This window comes from Exophiala bonariae (genome assembly GCF_035927105.1).
Source record: "Exophiala bonariae strain CCFEE 5792 chromosome Unknown scaffold_55, whole genome shotgun sequence".
NCBI classification, from domain to species: Eukaryota; Fungi; Ascomycota; class Eurotiomycetes; order Chaetothyriales; family Herpotrichiellaceae; genus Exophiala; species Exophiala bonariae.
Genome location: NW_027042530.1, coordinates 41,172 through 67,126, shown reverse-complemented (window position 1 = coordinate 67,126; position 25,955 = coordinate 41,172). Strand labels below are relative to the sequence as shown.

The 25,955-nt window shown below is 48.8% G+C and overlaps 5 protein-coding genes across 5 annotated transcripts; 1 reads left to right on the top strand and 4 right to left on the bottom strand.

The window, feature by feature from the left end:
* Nucleotides 1–1,233: 1,233 nt before the first annotated feature.
* On the bottom strand, nucleotides 1,234–1,839 carry LTR84_011378 (uncharacterized protein; the record flags this gene model as incomplete). The annotated part of the gene is made up of 1 exon (XM_064854910.1): nucleotides 1,234–1,839. One exon carries the CDS (start codon nucleotides 1,837–1,839, stop codon nucleotides 1,234–1,236), a length of 606 nt encoding a protein of 201 aa, XP_064700001.1.
* Nucleotides 1,840–7,127: 5,288 nt separating this feature from the next.
* LTR84_011377 (uncharacterized protein) lies at nucleotides 7,128–8,268 on the bottom strand (the record flags this gene model as incomplete). The annotated part of the gene is made up of 2 exons (XM_064854909.1): nucleotides 7,128–8,007; nucleotides 8,093–8,268. 2 exons carry the CDS (start codon nucleotides 8,266–8,268, stop codon nucleotides 7,128–7,130), a joined length of 1,056 nt encoding a protein of 351 aa, XP_064700000.1.
* A 4,596-nt stretch (nucleotides 8,269–12,864) lies between these two features.
* Nucleotides 12,865–13,737, top strand: LTR84_011376 (uncharacterized protein; the record flags this gene model as incomplete). Its single annotated transcript, XM_064854908.1, has 1 exon — nucleotides 12,865–13,737. One exon carries the CDS (start codon nucleotides 12,865–12,867, stop codon nucleotides 13,735–13,737), a length of 873 nt encoding a protein of 290 aa, XP_064699999.1.
* A 5,141-nt stretch (nucleotides 13,738–18,878) lies between these two features.
* On the bottom strand, nucleotides 18,879–20,405 carry LTR84_011375 (uncharacterized protein; the record flags this gene model as incomplete). The annotated part of the gene is made up of 1 exon (XM_064854907.1): nucleotides 18,879–20,405. The coding sequence occupies one exon, from the start codon at nucleotides 20,403–20,405 to the stop codon at nucleotides 18,879–18,881; it is 1,527 nt and encodes a 508-aa protein (XP_064699998.1).
* Nucleotides 20,406–23,941: 3,536 nt separating this feature from the next.
* Nucleotides 23,942–25,729, bottom strand: LTR84_011374 (uncharacterized protein; the record flags this gene model as incomplete). The annotated part of the gene is made up of 3 exons (XM_064854906.1): nucleotides 23,942–25,330; nucleotides 25,410–25,497; nucleotides 25,569–25,729. The coding sequence occupies 3 exons, from the start codon at nucleotides 25,727–25,729 to the stop codon at nucleotides 23,942–23,944; spliced, it is 1,638 nt and encodes a 545-aa protein (XP_064699997.1).
* Nucleotides 25,730–25,955: the final 226 nt, after the last annotated feature.

Sequence of the window (25,955 nt, the reverse complement as noted above, 5' to 3'; positions counted from 1 at the left end):
GAAGTTGGGGGATTGAATATTTTATAGCCAATATCGAATGCACAAAAAGAGCGATTTAATGGCTTTGAATTGGGGGATAATGTGGAAGCTTCGTAGCCCCGGGGGGATTTCCTTAGTGTATACTTCGTCAACCTCGAGTCACTCTTGGCATTCGACTAAACTCCAGCAGGCACAAAACAAAAAATAGTAGTACGGTCGCCGAAATGAATTCTGGCGCAAATCACCCATTTCGAACATACACTTCTCCGTTGTGTGCGCCCTCACCATGCTTAACCAGTCTTTGAACACGGATCCAGGTCGTTGTATCCATAGTCAGGACATGATCGGCGGCTTCTTAGGGACGCTACAGATTCTCGTTGAACTCGCACTGTGCAGCTATGCTGAGATAACAAATGGATCACTAAATCGCCGATATTCTTCGGCTTACCTTTCGCGCTTCCAAGCAGATCGTCGATCTAAAGCTTGTCATGATCGACGTGATCTCAACCTAACCATTCCTGTCCACGACCTAAGGCGTGTATTCGCCATAACCACCAAATCATGGCGGTTGAGAAGCGAGACAGCACCCGGGTACAGGCCCTGAGCTAGAGACACTGAGCCTTGTGATTAGCTTGTACCCCATTAGCCAGGACAAATGACATGGTATCTGACACAGGCAGATATGTACCAATTCTTATGATCACTTAAATTGTGTTGAACTACACTTGCCTCAAGAGGTTGAGCGTAATATACCTTATGGCCAACTTAGACCTGCAAGAGCTACTTGAAGCATTTGTGATCAAGTTTGATCATTTCATGTTGCCCCACGTGCACACCAACGCAAGAAGCCGGAAGGAGGATTTGCCCTCAATTGCCGGAGTGGCGGCGGTGGTGGGAGTGAGGAGCCTTTAGCCTGTGCCGCGACTTGGGCCCTTGTGGGATTCTGGCCGTTTTGAGGCTTACGTCATCTCGATTTTAGGAGATCTATGGTATAAGAGTCTTCGAAGTATATTCTCTGTTTAGAGGAGCATAGAGTCTAGGTCTTGCTTTGAGTGGCTCCTCCAGGGGAGTCCTACCGGTGCAAACACGCGAACGACGAGCACCGTTATGTCGAGTGTCCAGTAAGGTGTTGCCGTCAGGAATGGAAACGCTGCCAAGTGACGGGGCGGTGCGATGGCGTTCATTATCGGAGTTGCAAGAAGTGCGCAGTGCACTCACTGGATGGAAGATCCAAGCACGATCCAAAAACGACTATCAGAAAGTAAATGAAAAGGACATGAGCCCGAATATCAATCCTATCAGATACATCGCTTCTTTGCTGCAGCACGCCGCCTTCGCTGAGCCATGACTTCCTGGCTCCTGTGCACCGCCGGTAGCTCCTGAGGCCATGGTCTGCGTGGCAGCGGCGGCATTTTTCGCGTTGAACGGCGCCATTGTGATGGTTGACGTGTACCCTGCGTTAGAGATGGTCAAAGGGTAGGTCTGAGCGCCGGGAAAGGCCGTAAGGGTGCCGATGTCGCTCAGCGGCTTATCCATGGTGACGTTCGGCGGCGGTGCCGCGAGGTCGTAGAACTCGGTGCCGGCCCAGAGGTCCAATCCAAACGTCAGTGTGCACATGTCGCTGTTCAGGATCGGCGAGCAATTGAAGCCCAAGGCCCGTGGCCCACTTTGGATGCTGTTGGACACGACTTTCGGAAAGTCCAGGATGGAGAGGTCGGAGCCAGGGCACGTATTTATCACAGACGATGGGTTGCGTGCAGACTCGCAGCAGCTGCAATAGTCACTCGAGTGATCGTCTGGTCCGGTGGTGCCAGCGGCGACTTGAATGCATGTGGTGTCTTCGGCGTAGATGTACGTCATGTTGCCATATGCTTCGATGAGGTTGCATGCTAATGTCAAAACAGCTCTATTAGCAACGTATGCACAAACACAACGGGAAAGCAAGTGCCGATACTAGTATACCATGATGTGGGACTCAAATTCGGCGCCTGTGCGTCCGATCGAACGACTATTGCCTGTGTTTATTCTTGCTCGGCGCGTGAGGCAGTGTCTGAGACATCTGTCAAACAAGGATGCTACTCACAGCCTTGGACAAAGTTCATTGATGATGTAATTTCGCATGGTAAATGGAAAGAGGGCAATGTGTCAAGTGCACGATCAGGGGTTGGAAAAGGCCACCAGGTAGCTTGAAAATACTTACAGCAGGCACCAGGAGCCTCGGTCGAGGCCGGCATGAAGGGCACAGTGAAAGGGCCGAGTCCTTCAGCTTGATCGAAGTATTGCTATGCCATAGGTTAGTGGGAGTGTATTCTGTACGTGGCTCGATGTTAGCTCGTTCTCCCGCTTGAATTGAACAGCTTCTCTGAAGCCGGAGTGGCTGGGTACGTACCACATCAGTGATGAGACTCCCGTTCTCAGGAATATATGTCTCCGCCCTCACTGCGAGCAAGAGAGAGCAGACATGAACTGCCTTGGGTATGGACGACCACATGTTGATGCAAAGGTTATCCTATCGACGATGCAGAGTGGCTAGGGGGAGCGTTTGCTGGTTGTGTTCTCAAGGAGTAGGAGAAGCAGATGGCTCGGCGGCCTATTTATCGTCATTCTGAAGGCTGGTAGGCATAACTTTTCAGACTTGCACAATGCATCCAGGCAAGCTTGTTGGGGAAAAAACGAAGATCAGGGAGGAATCTACTCGGGCCCCACAATTAAAAATTGAAACAATCCTGTTGATCAATGTATTATAATTATCAATTCGTTCTGTATCGTCAGGTCTGAGAAAGGCATTGAAAGAGGCATTAGAAGACGTCGGCTTCGTCACAAAACCCCTGGTAATTGGCTACTAAATAAAGCCGCCTCCCATGTGTTCGGGATCGTGTGTTCGGGATCGCGTCCAAATTACCCTCAATGTTCCGTATGTGAAGTGGAGTTTAATTGGGGCTAGAACTATTGAGAAGTGGGCTACACCAGTACGGTCTGGCACTTCGCCATGGAGTGCGACGCTTAAGTGCGTAGATACGTTGTATTTTTTCTCCGGCCTGGAGTCATTGATCTTGCGGTGGATCGCAGAATTTCACATCGAGATCCAGCACATATATCTCATCACTCATATGAGCCTTAAGTGTTTTATGCCCTTGTGCACAGCGCACGGGGATGACACCTAGAGAGACCATTCTCCCGGCAGTCTGTTTGATTACGCAAGCTTTATCTTGGTGGCCCCAAATTGATGTTTCGGAATGATTAAATTGTTGATTATGCAACTGCAGAAGTCATATGACTGAGAGCTGCGTAGGAATGGAGAGTAGAGTTCGCTAACAGCAGTAGTCTGGAATTAGGCATAGGCCTCATAGACATTAACATGCTCGAGATCCGTGACTCACCGGCAGGTTCAGTGGACATGGCTGCCGTTAAGAGCTACTAGTCCGTGATAATAACAAAAAGATTATACTAGCATTACAATTTTCATTACAAGTTTTGAAACCGTCCTCATTCGTCCACATGGTATATGCCAGCGGTCCTCGGGTTATTGTTGCTGCCACATTTAAGTTTGAGGTACATGAAGCGCACACTTAACGTCAAGCTATGACGGTCCAGGTGATTGTGCTGGGTGCTCTGAAACAACCAACAACGTCTGCCGGAGGTACTTCTTGTCCCGTCTTTGACCATTTTTGATTGGCTCTGTCCAAATTAAGTTTCCAAGCATTATCAAGGAGTTCGGAGTACGAAAAGTGACGTAACTAAACAGACGTACTACTACAAATCGACTAGATCGTAGATCACCCAACCCTTTCGAGCCAATGAACGAGTGAACATGCCAAATCAAGAATGCCGTAACTACATAGGCGAACTACCACAAATCGCTTGGATTGTATGTAGATCAGCCCACCAGTTCCGGCTAATGCACATTCTAAATCTATAACAAGTAATCATAGCCGTCTCCAACTATCAGACCTTGTCTCCTTTTGGTATATAGCCGTCTCAAACTAGCAGACCTTGTCTCCTTTTGGTATATAGCCGTCTCCAACTATCAGACCTTGTCTCCTAATGATATACAGCCGCACCGGACTTCTGCCTCCCTTCTACCAAGATTAGCATTGTCCCGAAATGGGAAGCGTTACATACTTCATCGTCAGTTCTGACAGCCTACGGAGGGGCGTGCTTCAGCCTAGACCAATATCGTTGATCGTGGGCTTCTCCTCGGCTGATAATGTTGATTTCGGGCCCGAGGGTACAACAGCAGTTGTTCACGTCTGGACACGGTATGCGTTGCGTAAGACCAGTGGAGATATGCGGATGATAATTTAAGCACTTTGGTATAACGTTAATGATAATGAGAGAAAGGCTCACATCCAAAAACCACAAGAGTGGACACTCCCCTGTCGACACTGCTTGACACTCCGCACTACAATCCAGGCAATTTCCGGTTCCGGGGTTCTCATGTATTGTTGTCGATCACCATCTGTGATTATATCATGGCTTTGTGCAACACCTTTCACAGCACAATGAAAACGGTGCTGATTCGCCATAGCCACAGCTCGGGAGTTCTTCTGTAAAGGTCGTGGAGTCTACAAAGGAAGCTGTTCCGTGTCAAATGTATATGCGCTAAATCATTTATGTCAAAGACAAAGTGCTCAATGATTTGCGGTTGACCTCAGAAGATGCTGCTGGGATGCATCGTGGAAAGTGCATGGTTAAATCCGGATATGAAACGGCTCAACATGCCCTTCCTGACTTGTAAGACAAGCCATGGTGTACTTACACATCGTTTCCTTCACCCATCAGTGTCTCTCTCAATGTCTCATTCAATTTCAGTATCAGCTCTACAGTCCCAGAATCCAACAACTGGTGATGAGATAAGAGCCAGCGTCTCATCGGCTCACCTGCACTCGCCTTCTCTAGCACCAGCCCAGGCCCCACAACCTCGGGAAGATTGAATCGCGCATAGCGGAAGAGATAGACTCCAAGCCTTGGAACAAAAAATGTGTACGGACATACCACTCACCGCATTACGATATGTATCAAGTTGTACAAATTCTGAAGACCATGCGGCTAAAGGACATTCTGTCAACTTCGCCGCCCGTCCTTCGGACTTCTATGATGTATCACAAATAGCTATGCGCAATTCCAGCTTAGCATGCGCCGGGGAGAGTGGATTCTCAAAATTGGACGAGATACGCATGACCAGTCCGCCCTTTCCTTGTTCGGAGCATGGCTGTGACGCTCGATTGTTCAGTAGTTTGACTAATTTTCGGCGGCATCAGCGGGAACAGCAAGGCCTTGGCAAAAGATGGATCTGCTCATATTGTAGCAGGAGCTTCAAGCGTTCTTCAGCATGCATGCGTCACATCGACGAGATGACTTGTCGTAAGAAACGTCCCGACTGCTACGAAAACTTGGGTTTAGAAGTCATGTATTGAAAGTACAGACAAACGGTGTGGTATATTTACAGGAGCTGTATCTGACAATACATTCGATTAGGACAGATAATAGATGGAAACCAATAACAGAAGTATCCTTATCTAGAGTGTCATTCGCTGGCAGGAGTCTCGATATATTGATATTGGTTTGTCCGGTCAATGCCACAGATGCTTGTAGTGGACAGGGGCGTGATTTTCGTGCTACTGGTCGTATCCTCATCCATGTCAAATATGAAAAGAACGATATTGAAAACGGTAGCCTTGTATTTGATTGTCCATGGAAAGTTTCAACCCTTGTGAGGAGAGATATCAAATGTCATAGGATCTTGATTACAAGCAACAAAAAACACAAAGAGCAATTCAACGGATGGGAAGTAGCCCCCCGGCACATTGAAGAAAGAGTCGTTCAGATCCAGCATATTCATGGAAGGGAACTCGAATTCCATGTAGCACTTGTCTGTCTGCTGGGCCATATGAATGTCCCTATCACGGTGCAGCATCACTGAACCACTGATATCAGCAGCACTGACATTTGCAAAACATTGGCCATTCTCGATTGAGAAACCTAATCTTCATCCAATAATGTCCTGGAGGCAATTTCGCTTGCATAGATTGCTTCTTTGCTTTCTAGGCTACGCGATTCGTCTCTGAAAATAATTGTAATGCCGAATGACAGACTTGCGGCGATGTCGATATTGTCGTGGTTTGCGAGCACCGGAGATCAAGTCATTAGATTGACCGGCAGTTTTCGATACTGATGCTGGCCCTCATTTCGAACTCTGTGCAGCGTAGGGTATCTGCAGTGTGGGACGGAACTTTCTAGTATGGCGAACTATGACAACTCTCCGCGTAGAAGTCACAGAGCAGTAGGCGCACGAGAACGGTTTTGCTGCCCCATCTATTCTGTCACCAGTGATCGTTGTATAGTGTAGAGATTAAGAGAGCTGAGTAGTCGACGTGCCTCTGGCAATCAATATGCACCACGGGAGAACCACGAAGCCTGGTGGACTTGGTTGGATGACAGGTCTGCCCTTTGACTGGGATAAATTTGGCTGAATGTACACGTGATTTTGCCGCAGTTGCTGTGGGATTCCACAGCACTACAGTTCAAACACGCCAGGATGAATTCAATTGAAGGGCGGAAACCGCCAGAAACAACGTTTTCTCAAACTGCTTTGTTGGTATTTAGTTGACCAAATGATGGCCAAGTGCGAAAAGGTCTCAATTTGGCTCTAAGAGTATGTCAATTTGCGTCCCAGTTTGGTTCCATGGTTGGTGGTGCTGGCATCTGGACGGAGTAAATGTGAGTCGTACCAATGAACATATCTGCCCCCTGGCTAGACATTAAACCATTGGGCAAGCTCCCAGCCTTCCAAGATCTGTCCGGTATTACCTCTTCTCCACTCCACGACAACCAGCCTACGCCAGGCTCAAGAACCATTACGCCCTTGGTAGTCCGTAACATATCTACGATCCCAAATGGAGCTAAAGAAGTGTTAGAGAGAGTAGCGTAAGTCCCGTGCGACTTGCATGGGAGAGAGCGACTGGCACTTTCTTCCTTTCTTACTCTCTCTCAGCGTTGGGTCGCTGTGTATCGCAACACACTAACTGCATAGCTCGCATAATTCGGAACAGAGATTATCATGGAAGGCTGACAGAATCGTCGACATGGCGTGGCGGAAGGCTGACCTCGACAACCTTCCAACAGAATCTTATGATGATGTAGTCTACCTATTTAACCTCAACCACAAATTTACCAATCCCACCTTTCCCGTCAAACACCTCCTGAGCTCCGTCCTTGATACCTGCAAGATTGCTGAGGCATGTTACTCTACCAATAACGGGCCTAACCATAGCCTGGTCTAACCAGTCTGCCAGTCTCTCAAGGTCCTTGCCACTTTCGTGGGCGAAGAGATAGGAATATCTTACCTTGTACCTGCTGGCTCTACGCTGAGCAATGCTGCCAACCGCATCAAAAGCCCATCTCGCAACGACCGGCAGGTCGGGCATAACCCTCCTCAAATCAGGACCAAAAGGTAGACTGGCGATGGTAATGATCATCCCTCCCGGCTTCATCACGCTCAGGGCTCCCATGGCCCCACCCATAGTGTCGAACATGAAGTCGACAGAGCCCTTCGGTATTACCTTTGCCGGATCATTCTTGGTATAGTCGATGATTTGGTCTACAATACCGTGTCCAATAATCTCGTGCACTTTCGCAATTTTTGCTGGCGAGAGAGTCGTAATCACTGTGTCCACCTTGAAAATATTTTTCGCGAGCTGGATAGCCACGGTTCCCACCCCCGAAAGGCCGCCTGGAATGTACACTGTCCTTCCCTCCAGACCTCCTTCCAGCTCCACGTCTGCGGCATCCAATGCCTGCAGCGCAGTGAGTGACACTAGTGGCAGCGAGCCCGCCTGGACATGAGACAGCTGCTTAGGCTTCAAAGCGGTAGCAGCAGCTGTCGAGAGGGCAAATTCTGAGACTGTCCCACGACAACGCTCTGGGACGCAAGAATAGACCTCGTCGCCGGGCTTGAAGCGGGAGCTTACTGCAGGCCCGACTGCAATGACAACACCAGAGACATCGTACCCGATTTTGTAGGGAAATCTGGTGGCAGAGTAGACTTCAGCAAATGGCACGGGGGCTTCAAGGATCAAAGGAAAGCTTTCGCAGGCCAGGAGGGGTTTTGTACGTTTCTGATCGCACCATCTTTGCCACGCCGGACGCCACCTTGACGTCCACCGGGTTGATCGAAGCCGCATGTACCTCGATGAGGATGTCGTCAGAGGCTTTGATCTCCGGTTTGGGAACATTTAGGATGCTGTAATCTGCCGGAGTGCAATATCTGTGAATAGACAAGGACCGCATGGTGGACGATACAAGGGGAGCCGGTAGGGAGGGATTCGACCTTGGCACAAATGAATAGAAGACATGTGCCAGAAGCAAATAATACGATTCTTCGCGTCGAGTGATATAATCCCTCAGTAACGTTAACACCCGTTCCAAGTAAGGCCGTGTTGAAAGATGCCGAGGTCCCGAGCATGGTGGACGTCGGCTCGCATCCACTGGCGCATGACAGATTGTCACTAAAATTCACGGGCCAAACAAGGACGAATCTGCAACCTCCGCTCGGACGAAGCAAAGTCAAGCAACAAGGTATACAGAGGGGGCTACTGGACCGAGATGACAATCATTACCCCTGAGCAGCTCCCAACTCCAAAGGGAAAGCCTAATGAAACCATATGTGGGAGTGCAAATGGCCTAATTATATGAAGGAGTGGACAGGTATAAAGCTCGCTTTGCTCAGTCAATAGATTCGTCCATAGAATACGGGAAACGGTGAAGGCAAAAGCTTAGATGAAAGGGACATATTTGCATCTCAGAGCTGAACAAACCTACCATCCGACGTCCGCCGGGCCAAAGGTCTGACCAGATCCTGTGGTGTGCCCTGCCATCATATCTCCTCACGCGACAAACATCACCTTCATCCTCGTCCCTGGATCCTTCATCACACCAATCAGAGCGGGCCGCTGGTCGCCCACCACGTCACATGCTATAGGTTCTACCACAAGTACTACAGTTCCCAATTCGTCTTTATGGCCGACATCCTCGAATGGACTGCCTGTGACAGTTCTTCATCCACCTCCCACTTCCAACGATATTCAAGGAGTATCAGACCTGAATGTTCCTCCATATACTGGGTTGTATCGATCTGCAGCCCTGAACCATTCCCACTCGGCGTGGGACGAATGGGCGACCATCTTGCCAAACAATGGATCATCATATTATTATGACATTGATTCATTTTTACAATCGAACTATAAGAGTTCTATATTTAGATCCTATTGTGACGGGTCGAGTTTCACACAGTCATAGCAAATTCACATGTGGACAAAAATCATAATCATCTCTGTATAACATTGGCTGTTTCTTGGTCTATGTGAATTCTAATACAATGATTAATACTCTCTATACTTGGATCAGCTTCGTTGGCGAGGATGCATTGTCTGCACGACATTCACCTGTACTAATAATCTTTTCACTCCAGGGTGCTCGTCAATATTAATGACAGAACGTTTGACCATCTCTTTATAAAACTTGAAAGGGCATGATTGGTCTGTTTAAGTAATGCGAGCTCACGTTTGACCGAACTTGGCACCGCTCGAGGGGCGTTTCTGAGTCTCCCGTCGCCGTCTTTGTCAAAGATGCATTCGGTCTTGTGCATTCTACATCTTTCACATTGGTATCTGCCTATTATTGTGCACTAAACACAACATGCAGTGTCTAACGCGGACTCTAGGGTGTTTGGTGAAAGCTGCTTTGGCTATCTCCTTCAGTATCCAGAGTCGCTTTCTCTGGTCCACGGCACTGCCTGCATGAGGTGTTCCAAGGAAGAATTGAATATGGAGGGCGGATATCTAAAGTTCCTCAGTCCTCCGCACAGGCAGCCGTGGGGGTCGAGCCGGGTTTCAACAGGACGGGAGGGTTTAGTCTCGTTGCCATTCTGTTTTAGAACCAATTAAAACTTTGCCGACAGTTCTTGTCGGCGCCATTTTATTGGTAGAAGCAATATCGAGCCGAACCTATTTGGGACACCCCCTAGCGTTCCGGCGAACCTACCACGATAAGATAGCTACCTGAACGAAACACAAAACCAAGTCATTCGTCTCTAACCTTAGGTGCGCGCGCCGGCGTTTTGCAGTCTTTCCACCACCTCCATATGACCACCTGCCGCCGCCGCTTGAAAGATCACTCATGTAGCGTCGACAATGCTGGACCGTGGCTTCCTTTGCAAAGGAGACTGTTGCGTCATGTGAGTATGCCCGCAATATCGAATACCACAATTACAAGCACGTCATTGATTACTGATAAGTGTACTACGCGTTAGAGTATGTAATGACGCATTCGGAGAGAACTCCGCTTCTGGAAATGCTCATGCAGAAATCTCGATTCCTCAACATTAACTGCGGTTTGCTCACATCTCGATGGCCCAGACGTGCGTTCCATTTTCTATCTTCGCTTCTGTTGCATATCTTTGTCCAAATATTCACAGTACACCGGCAACATTTAGCCACATCTCTTCCATTTCTTTGGGACGCGGGTCCCTTATGTACATGGCCCTTATCCTCAAGGTGTCCTAACGTGTGCGTAGCATAGATGTGAGAGGCAGAAAGAACAGAGCAGGGAAAATTATTATCTCACGAACGCTATTTGTCCGCCTTGGGCTGACTAATCGCCACTCTTCATCAAGGATCATGAATGTTTTGATTTTCTGCGCCGACTTCAATTCTCGTTCCCTGATGCTGCAAGTCATTGAAATTGGGCGGCGCTGAATATCGGATAGTTTCGCTTCGTAGATAAATGTGTGGTCACTTTACGTAACAGAAGGTGTCTCCTATGAGGTCCGCCATCCGGCACAAGACGTCTTGAGGCATGCTTGGAGTAGTTTCCTAAGGTATGTAAATGAAGCTGATACAGGAAGAGAGATATCTGGATTTGAATGCATCGTTGGAAATGGAAAGTCCGAGGTAAATTATCGCACTTAGAGAGAGGGCAGTATTTACGAGCGGCGGAGGTGAGTTCCTTCCTTTATTTAATTTTCGAAGGTTTTACATCTAGCAGACACTGATCTCCCTACATTGCCGAACCAGATACCACAATATCCCTCCACCCTCTAAAACTCCACAGCTGGCGTTGTGTAGCCTATGGGGTGTTCCAATAGGCCGAAACCTTCTTGTATGAGATCTTGGACTTGTGTCTCTGTGCGACAAAAAGGAGGAGGGCGATGACCTCGAGAATGAGCACGATAAGAGAAGCAATGAAGGTATATCCCTAGTAGCGGGAGTTAGTGCTACCGTCTCGAAATACGCTTTAGTCAAGAACAGGGGGAATCATGCGTGGGGGCTGAGCGCAGACTGACCATTCCGTTACACAACGTAACCCATGCAATCGGCCCTTTCTGCGACTTCCGATGGCACGACCAGCTCCAGATATCCCATTTTGTACGATTCTTGGGACCTTGGTTGTCGGCAACCTTAAAGTAAATCACTGAGGCTGTCCAGGCGATAATGAGAACTGTCGAGGTGATATAAACGCAAGTTGTACGCCACGAACTCTCTCTCACAGAGCGGAACTGGAGTTGGGGTCAGCACTTGCTATCGATGCTCTCAGCACAGGTCGAGGCTCACCAATGCGCACAAAGTCATCAGTGAGAGCAGATGTATCAGAACTGCAATCAGCGAAGCTAAGAGGATGGTCCAAGTTGGCCAGATGTCGATCACGGCCCAGGCGGCGGTCTGCAGATCGGTGCTGTTGTTGCGAAAGGTTTCATGCCGAGTTTTTAGCCAGTGGGAGGCCGCATAGACTTGGCAGGCCAAGATCGTGGTAGCAAGCACCAGCACAACAAGTCGCAGTGCCACTCGGACATGATGAAGACCTCGTCCCCCACCACTGGTCCGAGGCGAATATTTATAAGAACACGGAAGGGATCGGCTACCTTGGTCTCCCACGAGAGGCTTTTCTGCGGTGTCTTCGTCTGCGCCTCGAACGTGTTTATACTGTTCGTACGCTGCTTCTCGTTGGGGATTCATGGTTGAAGTCAAGAGACTCCGGTGCTATGAGTCGTGAAAATGGAACAGAAGGGCGTCGGCTTGTGGAGACTGTGAAGTTAAGAAGGTGCGATTATAAGTGTTTCGAGCAATCAATATCCCCACGAAATGAATAATCTTCACGGCTCGCCAACAGGAACACTTGAACAGTCCTAGTTCCCGGAATTGCAGCCAAAGCTCGAAAATATCAGGCTCGGACTCCCTATTTAATTGAAAGATAACCAGAAATGAACACGCTTATCTCTCGGTTAAACCAGGATCGGTCCCGATAGCGGGATCGAAGAGCTTGGCTAAAGCTTGGCTAAAGCTTCACAAGTGCTTATTTCTGGCCCCACTGATAGTTTCAGTACAGTCAGCGGTGGAAAGGTAAAAATCGTCAGCCGAGGAGGGAGCGCCACAGCTAGAGCTACTCATAAATGACCCAAGTGCCCAATTCGTTCTTTAGGGGCGCGCGCTCCCTCCTCGGTCATATGCCGAATTTCTAACTTTTCATTGCTGACTCTAATGGACTAGGGATGCAGGTAAGCATAGGTCCGGCATCTGCAAGTTAAAACGCTTGCTGAAACGGGCATATACTCAGCTAAGACGATTATTTTCTGGTCAGTGCATCTGAGTTTCCTTGTCTAACCCCACCCCTATTCTGCAAGTGTTTATATTTAGGCCAGGTTAGTACTTGAAATCTCACTATGTGGCGTTGCATTATATTCCAACATCCTTGTACCTTCGGGGGTCGAGGAACACGACAAGAAGCTAGTCATACTTAAGTATTCTGGCGGCAGAGAATCTGGGACAATATTGTCGCCAGATCTCGGATTCTGTTCCTCTCAACTATTTTCCATTGTGTATCTCTGTCAGCATGAAGTTTTCTTATTCTTCCCTCTTTCTATCCTCGAGCTCCGCGTTGGCTGGCAGTATCTCGCTTCTACCCTTCAGTGACACAGATTGTGGCGGCACGCAGCTTCAAGACATTCAGTCCAACAATGCAAATCCTCAGGACACCAGTAACTGCGTTTCTCCGGGACCGTATCAGTCCGTCAACATCGTGAGCGTCGACTCAGGATTTCAGTGCAACGTCTACTCGGACAACCAGTGTCAAGACTTTCTCGAATCCTTCACGTCAACAGGATGCACGACTGTGGCCGGCTCCGGGGTAATATGCTTCAGTCAAGCTTTATTCGACAATCCGCTCGCCGAGACGCTAGCAACGGTTACTGTCGGAGGTCCAGTGTTGACGGTTAATGGTGGAGGAGCTGGCGCTCTTATCACTGAAGCAGTTTCGAGTGCCTGCACCAACGGCTGCAATCCCAATAATCCATTCAAACAAGGTTACAACCATCTCAATGTCGAAGGCACTCAATCCGTTGCCATGACCGGAACCTTCACCTCCAATAACCAGCGCGACTATATGGCCGCGCTGCTACAAGGGGCCATGACCGCGGCGCTTACGAACCAAAGAGAAGACCTCTGTTGCTCGCCCGAAACCGACGACGTCATTGTGGACAGTCCTACCTTCTTCCAAGTCGTCCTGACTGACCAAAATACACAGGCCGTCCAGGCTCAGATGACGGCGACTATCACCATCACCAGCTCTCCCGGCTCGACTGGGATCGATTGTGGATCTACGCAGGCGTCGGTCACCTCTTCCGTGCTGGGTGCCATCCCAGGCGTGGGTGGTCTCCTCGCAACTGCTTTTACCGTGGCTTGTGTAGTTGTCGCATCCGGATCCTGACGTCTCGGAGTCAATGGGATGTGGGACTGTTGGTGATCTGCTTTTTTAATATTTTGGGGACAAGCGGCGGGTCAAGTCTTTCTAGTGCATCGGAGTGACTGTAGCGCTGAATAGGAAGATACCTAGGTAGCGCTTATTGGTCTTTTGGTGTAGAGACCTGCGGCATATTAGTGTCCTCTGTTGGGGACTCGCTCCCAGTATTGAATCCCGTGTCAAAGATGTCTCCTCAGGCTGGAGTGCCTCACTAAATAACACAGTCGTATTTCCGATTGTTATTAGGGTCAATAGGTTCCCGCAACGACTTTCATTTTTCCGCTCGACATTGGAGCCACAAGATGCCAAGACCTGATTACAATGAGGCGCGGCTATACGGGCAAACACACCATGCGCATGGCAATTTGCGACATCGGCTTACTGATCGACCGATGCCATTTACCGATGCCAACCAATTCTTAAAGAATTTCAGCTGACTGCTATTCATTTTGGAAGTGCGGCTGGTATCACGTGAGGGAATCCTCAGCACAGATGAACGAATGCGTCGCTGCTCGTGTGGGCTGGAGACGCTGAGTGAACGAGCTGCGCGTGATTATATCGAGTTTTCCTTTTTGTACCGCACAAGTAGTGCTGCACAGACTTTTGAGGGAGGTTTGTGGTGCTGCTGAAAAGGGTGTTAGGGGGTTCAGCCAGACTCAGACACGAGTCGGCGCTTACGCAGCTACCGATCTGTGTTACAACAATGTCGTGTCGCAGATTAGGCACAGCTTCATGCTGAGAGGAGGGGTGTGGCAGGTTGTCGACGCAGCACTTCGCATGCAGTAGTGGGTTGGTTGATGGTCTGCCTGGATGGAGGTTGACACACGATTTGAAGGCTCAGGCGCTAAGGCATGGTTAATTGGACCAGAGCGCGCCGAGCCTTATTAGCGTGCTATAGGGGCTGATCCTGCATCGTTCTCGGGGTTAAACGACGCGGAGTAAATGGGCAACCATGGGCAAAAACTTGGAGTGCTTGGCAGAAGGTGTGGCACGCGTCAGCAGACAAATACCATCATGGAGAGTTAATCTTTACAAAGGACCATCAACCACAGCATGGACTGCTTTGTGCAGCGTATACAGGATATCGCCATCGGCGGCAGATATCACCTGGTGCGGAAACTGGGATCTGGTTCTTTTGGTAATGTGTATTTAGGTATGGCTGCGTTCGTGGATGTCGAAAAGATCTCACAATTCTATAGGTCGTGACGCTGAGACCGGCGAAGAAGTGGCCATGAAACTCCAACATCACAGTGTTGTGCCGTCGTTGCTTGGGACGTCATTGATAAGCAAATGGGTTTATGCGGCGAGGTACGGTATACAGAGAAGTCGTATGCTAGACGAAGGCAAAAGCCCACCATCAAGACCGACAAATTCAAAGGGTATGACACTGTGTGAGTATCTGTTTCATCATATAATGTCATAGTTGTCGTCGAATCAGCTAGAGTAGTATGATGGACTTGTTTGTTACGGCATGGTGAAGAGCAGAATGCAGAGCCATTGCTCTGATGGTCGCAGGTCGAGCAGAAGTCGCCGAGGGAGAAGTCCATGTTGTTTAAATTAGGTGAGGACCCGAGGACGGATAGGGGAAGGACAGAAGGAGAGTACTTGTGGGAGTTTATACTGTTAAGATAAGGTTGGGTGCTCAGCGTTCGACAAGACCAAATTGTCTTGGCCAGACGCATGATCCTGGGATCGTATTCAACGAGAATAGAAACGATGATTTGAGGAATCACACTGGACAGTCGAGGGGGCAACAGCGGGCATAAGGGTGGTAGGTTGTAGCACGAATCTTCATCACAGCCACAACACGAAGTCCAACGAAAATCGACTAACCGAACGAAAATGCACCCATTAATAAATGCACCCATTAATAAATGCACCCATTAATAAATGCACCCATTAATAAATGCACCCATTAATAAATGCACCCATTAATAAGTGCACCCATTGATAAGTGCCTCCGCGCGCAAGGAATATGAGAGGAGAGGTCTGTGCCAAAGAAGTGACCGAGCTAAGATACCTGGTCAGGTGACAAAATTGCATCGGCGATCGAATTGTGGGCTGTACGCCACTCACTGCACCTGCACCCTTTCGTACACGCCATCGCCGATTAGCACATTTCACCCAAATCTTTGACTACGGTACCGGAAAGATTGTAAGCTATCTGTCGGGAACACCATTGGTAGAGGTCCTGATGGTGATAAATAAAATGAGCGGACTCGCCACGCTAAAGTGCATGTTATGCGCGCTCTTGAGCTACTACTGAGCTACTACGGCGAGGAGTCTCTATGACTAGCACATAGCAACACTTGATCTCACGAATCTTGGATTATCGACAGGTTGACATGGGTGAAACCTCCTTTCTACGTGTGTCTCAGCCATGATTTTGGGAATAATATATAACCTCAACCTGGTTGCTCCAACCTGTACTCTACTAACCCTAATCCACACTCCTCAAGTGTACCAAATCCAGCCCTGATGTCTCTTTCAAAACCACGCATCCAACTTAAATTTGGGATATCAAGCTTTTCCAAATCCAAAGCCTGCAAAGCATTTAGGCTGTGGAACTTTCACCTCCTGCCCGTGATTGTTCAAAAACTCGGAGACATGAACTGAGCTGAACTTGTCAAGATGCACGGCGTGCGATGTTCTCGTTGCATGAAGAAAACCGAAGAGCCGTGGGAAATTCCATATTGAAAAATGGTCTAACCGAGCATAAAGCGCGAGGAGATAGAGGGGCTTTGATTACATGTTGATTCGGCAATTTTTTTAGTTGGCGCCTAAGTGCTAACTTCTGGAGCCAATCGTCTACTAGTAATACTTCAGAGGTATTCTGATGTCAGGAGTTGAAGCATGGCTTCACTCATTTTAAGCTACTTAAATTTGGTGGTACATATAAGGACCTGGGATGTTTCCATTCCCATTGATTTCTGGATGATTGACTATTCTTTCTACTTGACATTGTGTATATCATCATGGATGTTGACAAGATCAAACCCTTCCATGACACTCGCGTGCCTCTGCGCACCGCCTTCCTCAATGGACTGGCCTACGCCTACCTCTATTCCCAACCCACGCCCTTGATAATTCGGCGAGGCTCTGTCGAAAAAGTTCAGTGGTACTCCCGTTGACGGCTTCGTTTTCCGTTCACGAAACGAGCTCTCACCGTTTCACCGTAATTTTACCTGCTGATGATAATGCAGTACTGCATGATACCGTCTCGCAAGAGGATTATGAGGTGCGCAAGTGGACAAGATCATCCCAATCCACCATACATGTTCCATCAACGAGTGGGCTAATCTCAGAAGCGTAAGCTACCGTATGTCAGCAGTGAATCACCACGCCGTTGTCGGTCGTTTCTTACTCTGAGCGACATGGCCTAGAAATAATCTCCACCAACTCGAATCTATATACTCGAGGGGATTTATGTTCAGAAGGAGGCATAACCCATTCACGATCACATGGATTCCACAATCGTGGTTATTCGTTTGTGCCGCACAGCCCTAGCCATTTAGTATCCCCCTAGACTGTTACGTGGCATAACACACCATTTCAGTGGGTTGTTGGAGGGTCAAGGAAGGTAGACGGGCAATCGCTCTCTTCATGAGCTCGGGGATGGTCTTCGCTGAAGTCGTCAGAGAGTCATAAAAGTAAAAAGAGGCTGACCGCGTCTCATCCCATTTTATCGAGGTAAGCACCCAATGATTATTATTGACGAGAAGAGGGGCAGGATTAATGTCTGATCGCTGGCCAGTCTTGGAGAACACTTGGAATCAGCATCATATATGATTTGCGATAGGATCTGATTGCGGCACAGAGTGAACAATTGTAAGATATCAGTTATCTGGCTTCCGCTCAACCATGCTTTTGTGCCCTGGTTTTGACGATTCAGCCTTATTCCTGGCTTTATACCGATTGTCTTTGAACTTTGCCCTCCATAAAGGACTGAAAGGGACGAGTCGCTACCTTCCAGGAGCAGGCGCTGGCTTGCGTTCACGGGTGGCATCGTCAAAGTATCTCGCTCTGTTGTGCAATTGTGTGAGTTTAATGCGGTTGAGGCAGACCTGACTCGCTAAGAAACTTGCGGATTGGACCTTGATCCTAATTCGCGGTGGATCCAGTGTCGCACCGTATTTAGCGCGCTGAACGATAGCTGCTTCACCCTAATGAGGGGCAAGGTTGGTTGTTAAGCTTACTTCTGACGCATTTGAGGCTTCTGATCGGGAGAATAATGGCAGACACTCTTTGTTCAAATTGTTGTACCTTGAACCCGTTTTTGATGGCATAGATGATCTTCGACTGATTGCTTCCAGATAAAGGTAAATTGTCCTACTAAAAGCCCTAGTACACAATCAGAATCTTGGCAGTCTAAATTTTGAAAATCTTATCTGTGTGTAAAATCAGCTGGGGGTGATAAGAGTTGCCTGGCCTCTTCTCTGAAACCTAATTAATCATGATCGAAGGTCGCAATGGAAGCATTTAAATCTTTGCTTAGGTAAAGAACTGCAAAAACCATCTTTCACATATGAACTGCTATGTCCTGACACTGCGCTCCACGCACATGGGGACTTCGGGTGTGCATTTCCACCCCATGACTTATTGCCTCGACGCCGTTGGATGAGATTGAGTCTCCCCAGAATTCTTCCTGTTATCTCGAAATCGAATTGGTTCTTCAGCTTCTCCATATAGGTTCTTGCTTGACTCACGGTGAAACTTGGCATGTCTTCCATATCTTCCATCGATAGGAGACGTTCCGTGACAAGATGCAAGACTTGCCAGGCGAGCATCAAGATGGCAGCGTCGACTTAGGACTCATTCTTTCGAAGCGGTGACGAACAGCCGCCAGTGGTAGAAAATGCGTAAGTGAGCGGCAAAGGACACTTCGAGCATGGTCCTAACAATTCTTGGCTCGATTGAACATAATTCACTCAACACCTTATCAAGAAGGATTGGTGTTACAATATGTCTGTGAGACAGTCGGAAGCCTACATAAGATGGAAGACTCCTGCTTGGGACTGAACATCCAATGACACATCGCGGGCAGCGAGAGCAGCCGGAAGATTATATGTTACCCCAACACCATCATTTAGTCCGTGGCTTGTCGTCCCTCAAACGGTCACTGGGTTTGTCATTCCTCTTGCCGTACCCTGTAACCTTTCACTCTTTGATGTCCATAACTTTTTTGTCTTCTTGCAAGTGGCAGCAAAAGTGGGAGAGTCTTCTGGTGATCTTCGCCGCTTTGCCACTTGAGGTCGTTCACTCAATACTGAGAGAGGTTCTTCATCCGAGTTATCGTCCTGGCTGATCTCGTTTCCATCATCAACCTCTCTTTCCATTCCTGATTCTATACTTGGAGTTGAAGTTGAGCGTGCAGATTCTACGCGTTGGAGCGGTGAGGATGCATGAGATGTCTGTCTTTGTCCATCAATGTCATTCACTTCCGCAGCCAACGCCATGCTCTCTTGAGCTAATTGCTGATACTCCGTAAAATCGAGAGAATCACTGAACGTCCGATCCTGATGTATCTTGACGATCCGAGGGAAGCGTAATGTCAAGAAGCGTTGGTCCGCCGGACGATCAAACCCGGCCCCCACGACTTCGACGACCGCCGGTTCTACAAAAAGCTCACTTGGTCGACTAGGGGCCACGAAATCAATTTGAACCTCCATTTGGCTGATTGACTCCGCGAAAGGGACTTGGTGGAATACACCGTAGCGATTCAGATACCGAACATCGGCCATCGACAGGCAAGGTCGAGTAACACTGGTCACTATCTGAAAGACCGGTTTAGCCTCTGAACGCAACATCGCCTCCTTGTTGCTCAAGCAGGCCAGGTAGAAAGTTGTCCACCAGATACCCTTTTCGTTCTGCGCCCAGAATTCTTTTGTGTCGTAACGGCCACCTACAATCACCAAATCGGCTGAATCGCCTAACCCCGGAATGTAATCCTTCTTCAGCTTGATTTGCGGCACATCGCCGTGAACTGCGAAGTATGGAGCTTCGCAATCTTTAATGACCAGGCCTTCCCAGCCTCGGGCAATGGCGGACGCCATTTCCTCCCCAAGACGAGTCGCACCGTCGACCTTTCTCAAATCGATTTTTACCCGGTGACCGATGTCGGCTCGGCCAGGGATCCGATGAATTGTGGCCCAGAGCCTCCGACGTCGGACATTGTGTGGCTCATGAAGACACACAATGTCGTCAAGGATGAGAAGATCGTAGAACATGATCATCAGGTGCTCATCCTCGCAAGGAGGTGAGTCTCGACCACATCCCAGTTGGCGCCCTTCCCGGGAAACATAGCGACGGATCTTGTGGAACGGCATGATACAACGCGTGCGATCATTCCACACCAATAATTCTCCAGTGAGGACGCATTGTCGCTTGAGTTTGCAACCTGTCGTACCAATGGCTAAACACTGCCGAATTGTGGCATGGAGGTCTTTTCGATCTTTGCTGGAATCTCGTCCGCTCTTGGAAAAAATGGTGATATGAAACTCACCACCCTCTATCCATACATGGATCTGACAGTATTCGCCGTCATATTTTCGCTCCACACTGATCTCATTGTTGCCGGCGAGTTGACGGCAGTGTTTGAGGATCCGAGCTTTTTGAAAAGGTTGCAGAGCAATCATCGTGCCGGCCCGGGCTGAAGCTGAAGTAATATCTCCTTGAGCTGTTTTCCTACGTCTGGATGTGGGTATAACGGCATCCGCTGGGTGATATCGCAATCGAGGAGCTCGAGTGCATCGATAAGGTTGGTGCGAAGTCTAAGGAGGTCCGGCATCAAGAAGTGGAATTGCTGGAGAATCACCCTTTGTGGTATTTCCGCTGGCCGCAAATCTGTTCTTGGAGTGCGCTGTGTCCAAGGAGGTAGTTAGCGGCACAGTGGGTGCCCAGGCGATCTTTGTGGTAGCAAGGGAGGAAGGGGATGATTCGGCGTGGGTGTGTTTGTACTGGAGGCTAATCGTGGAGGAAGATGTGCATGTAGAGGCCGATCTGGTGTTGACCTTGACCGACGACTTTGACTTTTGATGAGCAAAACAGTTCTGGTAGAGGTCCACTTGGAGGCGGTCCTGACGGAGGCATGGCGGCAGGGGCGATGGAGGGCATGCTTTTCTGCCCCTTTATATGCCGATTCTTACGTGGAGGGTTACTCAACCTCACTTTGCTTGGAGCTCTGGAGATAGTTTGGGGGATTTCCACAAGAGTAGTCTCGATGGAGGACTCGTTGGTTGTGTACGGAGTAATTTTTTGACACTGCGATATGTGTTTATTGGTTACAAAACAAGCTTGTAGATGTCTTTCCCCAACAAGTGGTGATCTTTGTGTCTGATCTGGTTCTTCAGTAATGGCATTGGCTGGACTTGTGACCCTGTGGCCTTTGTAGCATGGTTTGGACAACGATGGCTTCCTCCGAGTCAAAGCATTTTCCTTGAGATTAGGAGACATGCTATTCTCCAAATGGTCACTCGAAGAGGTTGCTGTGCTAGCGGGACTGTGAATTTCCTCGAAGACACTTCCAAGTCTGATGTTCCCGAGAAGAATAATGTCGTTGGATTACATGACTGATCCTTGTCCTGCAGACGAGTCTCTCCTAGGAAACAAGCTATAACCTGCTGTCCTCTTAAACTGGGTATCTGTAGGTGAACACTGGGTCACGCTTGAAGAACTTCTGCTTCTCATACTCGTTGGTGTGACGACACTGAAGTGTTTGGTTGAGTCGGAACTGGTTGTACCTCAAATCTATGACGGCCTGAAGTCTTTCTCAGATGACCTGGTGGTGGTAGGGGGGCGATTGTAGAGATTGGCCTTGTCTGATACGTCGAATATGCAGTTGGCTGAACAAACAAAGAGTGGTCAATAACTCCCTGCCCACTTATGGATGTCAATCCTTGATGTTGAGCGGCATCTGGTCGTCCATGAGGCTGCAGAGGCTTCGGGACCAAGGACTCACTCTTGCGCGGAGTTTCCAAGGGACGGTCATGTTTTGGCAGCGATTCTGGAAAAATTCCCGCACCGACTTCATCAACCCCAGGACCTAGAGTCCGTATTTTCAGCTGATGTAGCACACGGCGTCAGTGATCTCCTGAGACACGAGAACGGCCATATATTGCTGAGCACATGTAGACTTAGTGGTGTAGAATTGAATGATGCCTGTTGCGACATCATAGGGCGTGCCCAATGCTAGCCCCTAAAGACCACGATTTTTATTCCGAAGAGTATCCATACGGATTGTGATTGGCTTTTAAATGATCCGTAAATTGCGAGATCGCACCGGCTTTTTATTGAACAATGAAATACGACGTTGTTGCCTGATACCAACGATGGTGCAATTTCCTCCCACCAACGAACACAGTCCCTACACCAACAAATCACCCAATCAACGACCGCCCTCCCAGCGCTCTCATCACAAAACCTCGCTCTGCAATCCACGCTACAGACGTTATCCCAAGAACTAACCCACCTGCAAACCCTGCACACAACACTGACGTCGAACCTGAACCTCCTCTCAACATCGCTATCCAAGTCCGATAAAGTGATAACGTCCGCGCACGCGCGCTCCGCCGCCAACGACGTAAACACCATAAGTAGAAAACCTGAAACTCGACCTGAAACCTACCGATGTGACGGCTCGTATCAAACGCAGGGAGTCCTACTTGGTAGACAGCTCTATTATTCAGGAGATTAAACTGCCGAGAAGAAGAGAAGAGGATCGCTGTCGAAGACAGCGAACTATGTACAAAGATACCAACGAAACGAGGCTGCGCCAGGACGGATTCGAAGGTTGGCTAGAAATGCGCTAGCGCGAGGCTAGGAGCGATTCAATAATGCCTCCATAGTTCCCAATTGCAACAAGCGAAGCCCGGTTTTAAAGAATATATTAAAAAAGCCACCCCGGGTTAATGTCACGAATGCCAAGGCTTAAGAGTATCGCTTGGCAACGCATGCGAACTCCTTGAGATCCATATGCGTTCACTCTTCGTCGAGTCCGTCAGATCGATAAGCACACACCCTGCTCTAGCCTCCCTTGTGCAACACAACGTTGGAGATCAATTTCGGTGATGAGTATTATTACCTTGGCATCCCGTTAGTCGAACATCCCACGAGCCGAGGAGCCGAGGAGCCGAAATTGAGAGCCTGACCAGGAACGTTTCCTAGTGGAAACCTATGATGTGTCAAAAGCCACTTAAAGAGACCAGTAGTCGATGTGGTTGATAACCAAATTGAATATTGTCTTCACTGTCATATAGAGGGTGATGGAGAAGCAAGGTGAACCCGGTATCAACAAAACCAGAAGAGTGATCTTACCTGATCTTGAAAAAGGCTTGGAATATTTCTCAAAGCTGGACTGGGCAAAGGAGTTAATCAACAATGATAACTACGAACCTGCATCAATCTCATTCCGCGAGGGCATCGATAGCCTTGGCGAGGACACATTTTTTGGCTCGACATTGAAAACACCACAGACATTGTCACATTGGATATGCTTAGTACATCGAACATTTCCAGACAATATCAAGGACAGGACACTGACAGAACAAAACCCTCACCCTCAACCACCTCTTATTTTTTCGCCCGACTGTATCTTCCTTGTCAAGCTAGGAACTGGCCTTTGGGGATTTCGCGACACGATGCACGGAGGCGCCATATGCTCCATCCTCGACCAGACCATGAGCCTTTGTGCTGGGGCCCATCGGAAAAGAGTCCCGGAAGTCGGAGGAAATCTACATACTGCAACTCTTCAAGTAGACTTCCGCAAGCCCGTCATCGTCCCAGCGGTAGTCTATGTTGAATGTTGGATGGAGTATAGGGACCGAAGAAAATGGATGATCAAGGGTTGCATCAAGGATGCAAGCGGTACAGTGCTTGCTGAAGGCAAAGGACTTTGGGTCTTGACCAGGGTGGTGAAACTCTCGAGATTGTAATGCTGAGAACACGCTGTTTGTGCTGTTGTGAGTTAGTGTTATATAGAAGCCCCAGGATAAGTCTGGTAGATTGCCTAGAGTTATATCACTTTGGAAATATGAGAATGGACACCAAATATCCAACACACCCAAATAGTGCTCGATGTATATGACACAGTCTTGATGATACTGAGCCTGTGCTCGATGCCCCCCATCAGCCCGCTACTATAGCTATCAAGATGAGGCTTTTTTGAAGGTCAACCCTAATTCGCGGAATCCCGGATCAACCTGCCTAATGAGTCCATCACTCGCTCCACCCAGTTACCGTCAACGACACCCTCCAGCCAGGAGAAGCCAATATTGAGGTGTCCGTCGGCACCCGTCACCAACGAAGCTTCAAGCGGGGCTCCCGCCACATCTGCACTCTGGCTGAAAACAACTTTTCCGATCTCCCAGCTGGGACCAAGACCGTCACCTTGGTCAGGTGCGGTCTTGAAAACCCCAACGTTAGAGAACTCGAAGCTCTCATCTCTAGGCTTGCCGATCTTGGATCGGAAAAAGTTGTGAAGATTGCCGGCAAACCGTAGCAACGCAACGTGACTGTCCTTGCCTTCTTTCCGCAGCTCACCTTCAATGGTGGCTCTGATTCGTCTAGCCTCATCCCAAGAGAAGAGAGCTGCAGCGTCGGTCGTCGAGCTATTTGGGCGGCGATGTTCCTCCAGGTAGCGAGACACCCAGTTGCCAATAGAGTCTTCATCGACGACGTCGTGCGGCAGCCACTGTCTTAGCGACACGGCGCCGTCAACACGGAGAGTGGAATACTTGTCTGCTGGAAGCTCGGCCAGCACCGCAGCGGCCAGCATAGCCTGGACGGCCGCAGTGACGCTAGTGCGATGTGAGCGACAAATCACTATGAGGCTAGACGTTGTGTCTTTCGAGAAGTAAAGTGATCGGTAGCGCGACCTGCGTTTCGATTGGTCGACGGTAATGGGTATAGACGTCCATAAACCCCTCGGAGGGTGGGCCACAAACTCAGAGTAAAGTGACTTGAAAAGGTAGCGCAGGGAAATCGGTAGCGGATGAAGATCTTCCAGACACGGAATCAACATTTTGTTGGAGGGTCTCACGATCGAATCGACAGTTGACCTATCCGAATCCGGTGATCTGGCCGCTTTCTGCAATTTCGTGAGAAAAGATCGGTGGAACACCAAGCCCGAGGTGCCATCACATATCGCGTGGTGATAGACGAAAGTGACAACGAATCGAGAACAAGGCTCCGGCTCATGAACGATGAGTACTCTCCACATTGGAAGCACACCATTTAAGGATTTGAAATTTTGATTGTGCTCCTCCTCAAGTAACTGATCAAGCTCTTTGATGGCAATGGGTTGGGACCCATTTTGTATTAACCGTGAAGCAATGAAGCGGACGGACTTTTCGAGGTCGATTTGTGGCAGTCGCACAAAATAAGGTGAGGTCGTGCCCTCATCCACTACACAGGCTGCGAGAGCCGCATGATCTTCGATGACATCGCTCAAGGCGCGATGCACGAGGCCACGGAGAACCCCAAGGGACACACCCGTAGACTGTGAATAGAATGCACTGACGGCCACATTGTTGTAAAAGTTCAGCGAGTGTCTGCTCGTTGCATGCTGTCAAGCCGTCCTATTTGCGAACTCAGTATTCCTACCGCGCATGGAGACTCGCGTTACATGCGAGCATCTGACTCACCAACCAGACGAAGCCTTTCAAAGGTGCTCGGGTTCGCCATTCTGGTAATGTTTGATCACAATTTGGTTGAAGTGCTTCTTGGTCCGCGCTGAGTGGTCGATGGAGTTAACAAGTAGTCTCGAGGCAATATCTGAGACCATAGTTCCTCCTGTATCTCACTCTCGAAACTTGGGTAGCTTTTCTCTTCTCGGTCGGCTGATCTCGGGTCCGACGTCTTCGTATTTCGTATTTCGTGTTGGCGAATAACCGTCGTAGCGAAATTGCTCGCAATTCTTGTCTCCACCAGGTCTGATTTGTCTGCATGACCAAGGAAGAGTCATCCTATCTCCTTGAACCATGTATAGGTAAATGCTGGGCTTGAAAGATAAATGTAAAGTTCACAAGGCATATGCCGCGTGGTGCTCCCATGCTAGAGGCATTCTATGTGTCGCACTTGTCATGCTAAAGTGATTAAAGGTCAGATAATCTTGATGCAAGCAGCAGTGTTATTTTCTTGATTGATTATTTGAGGTGCGGGAGGAGGCACTCCATCCCGCAATTATATAT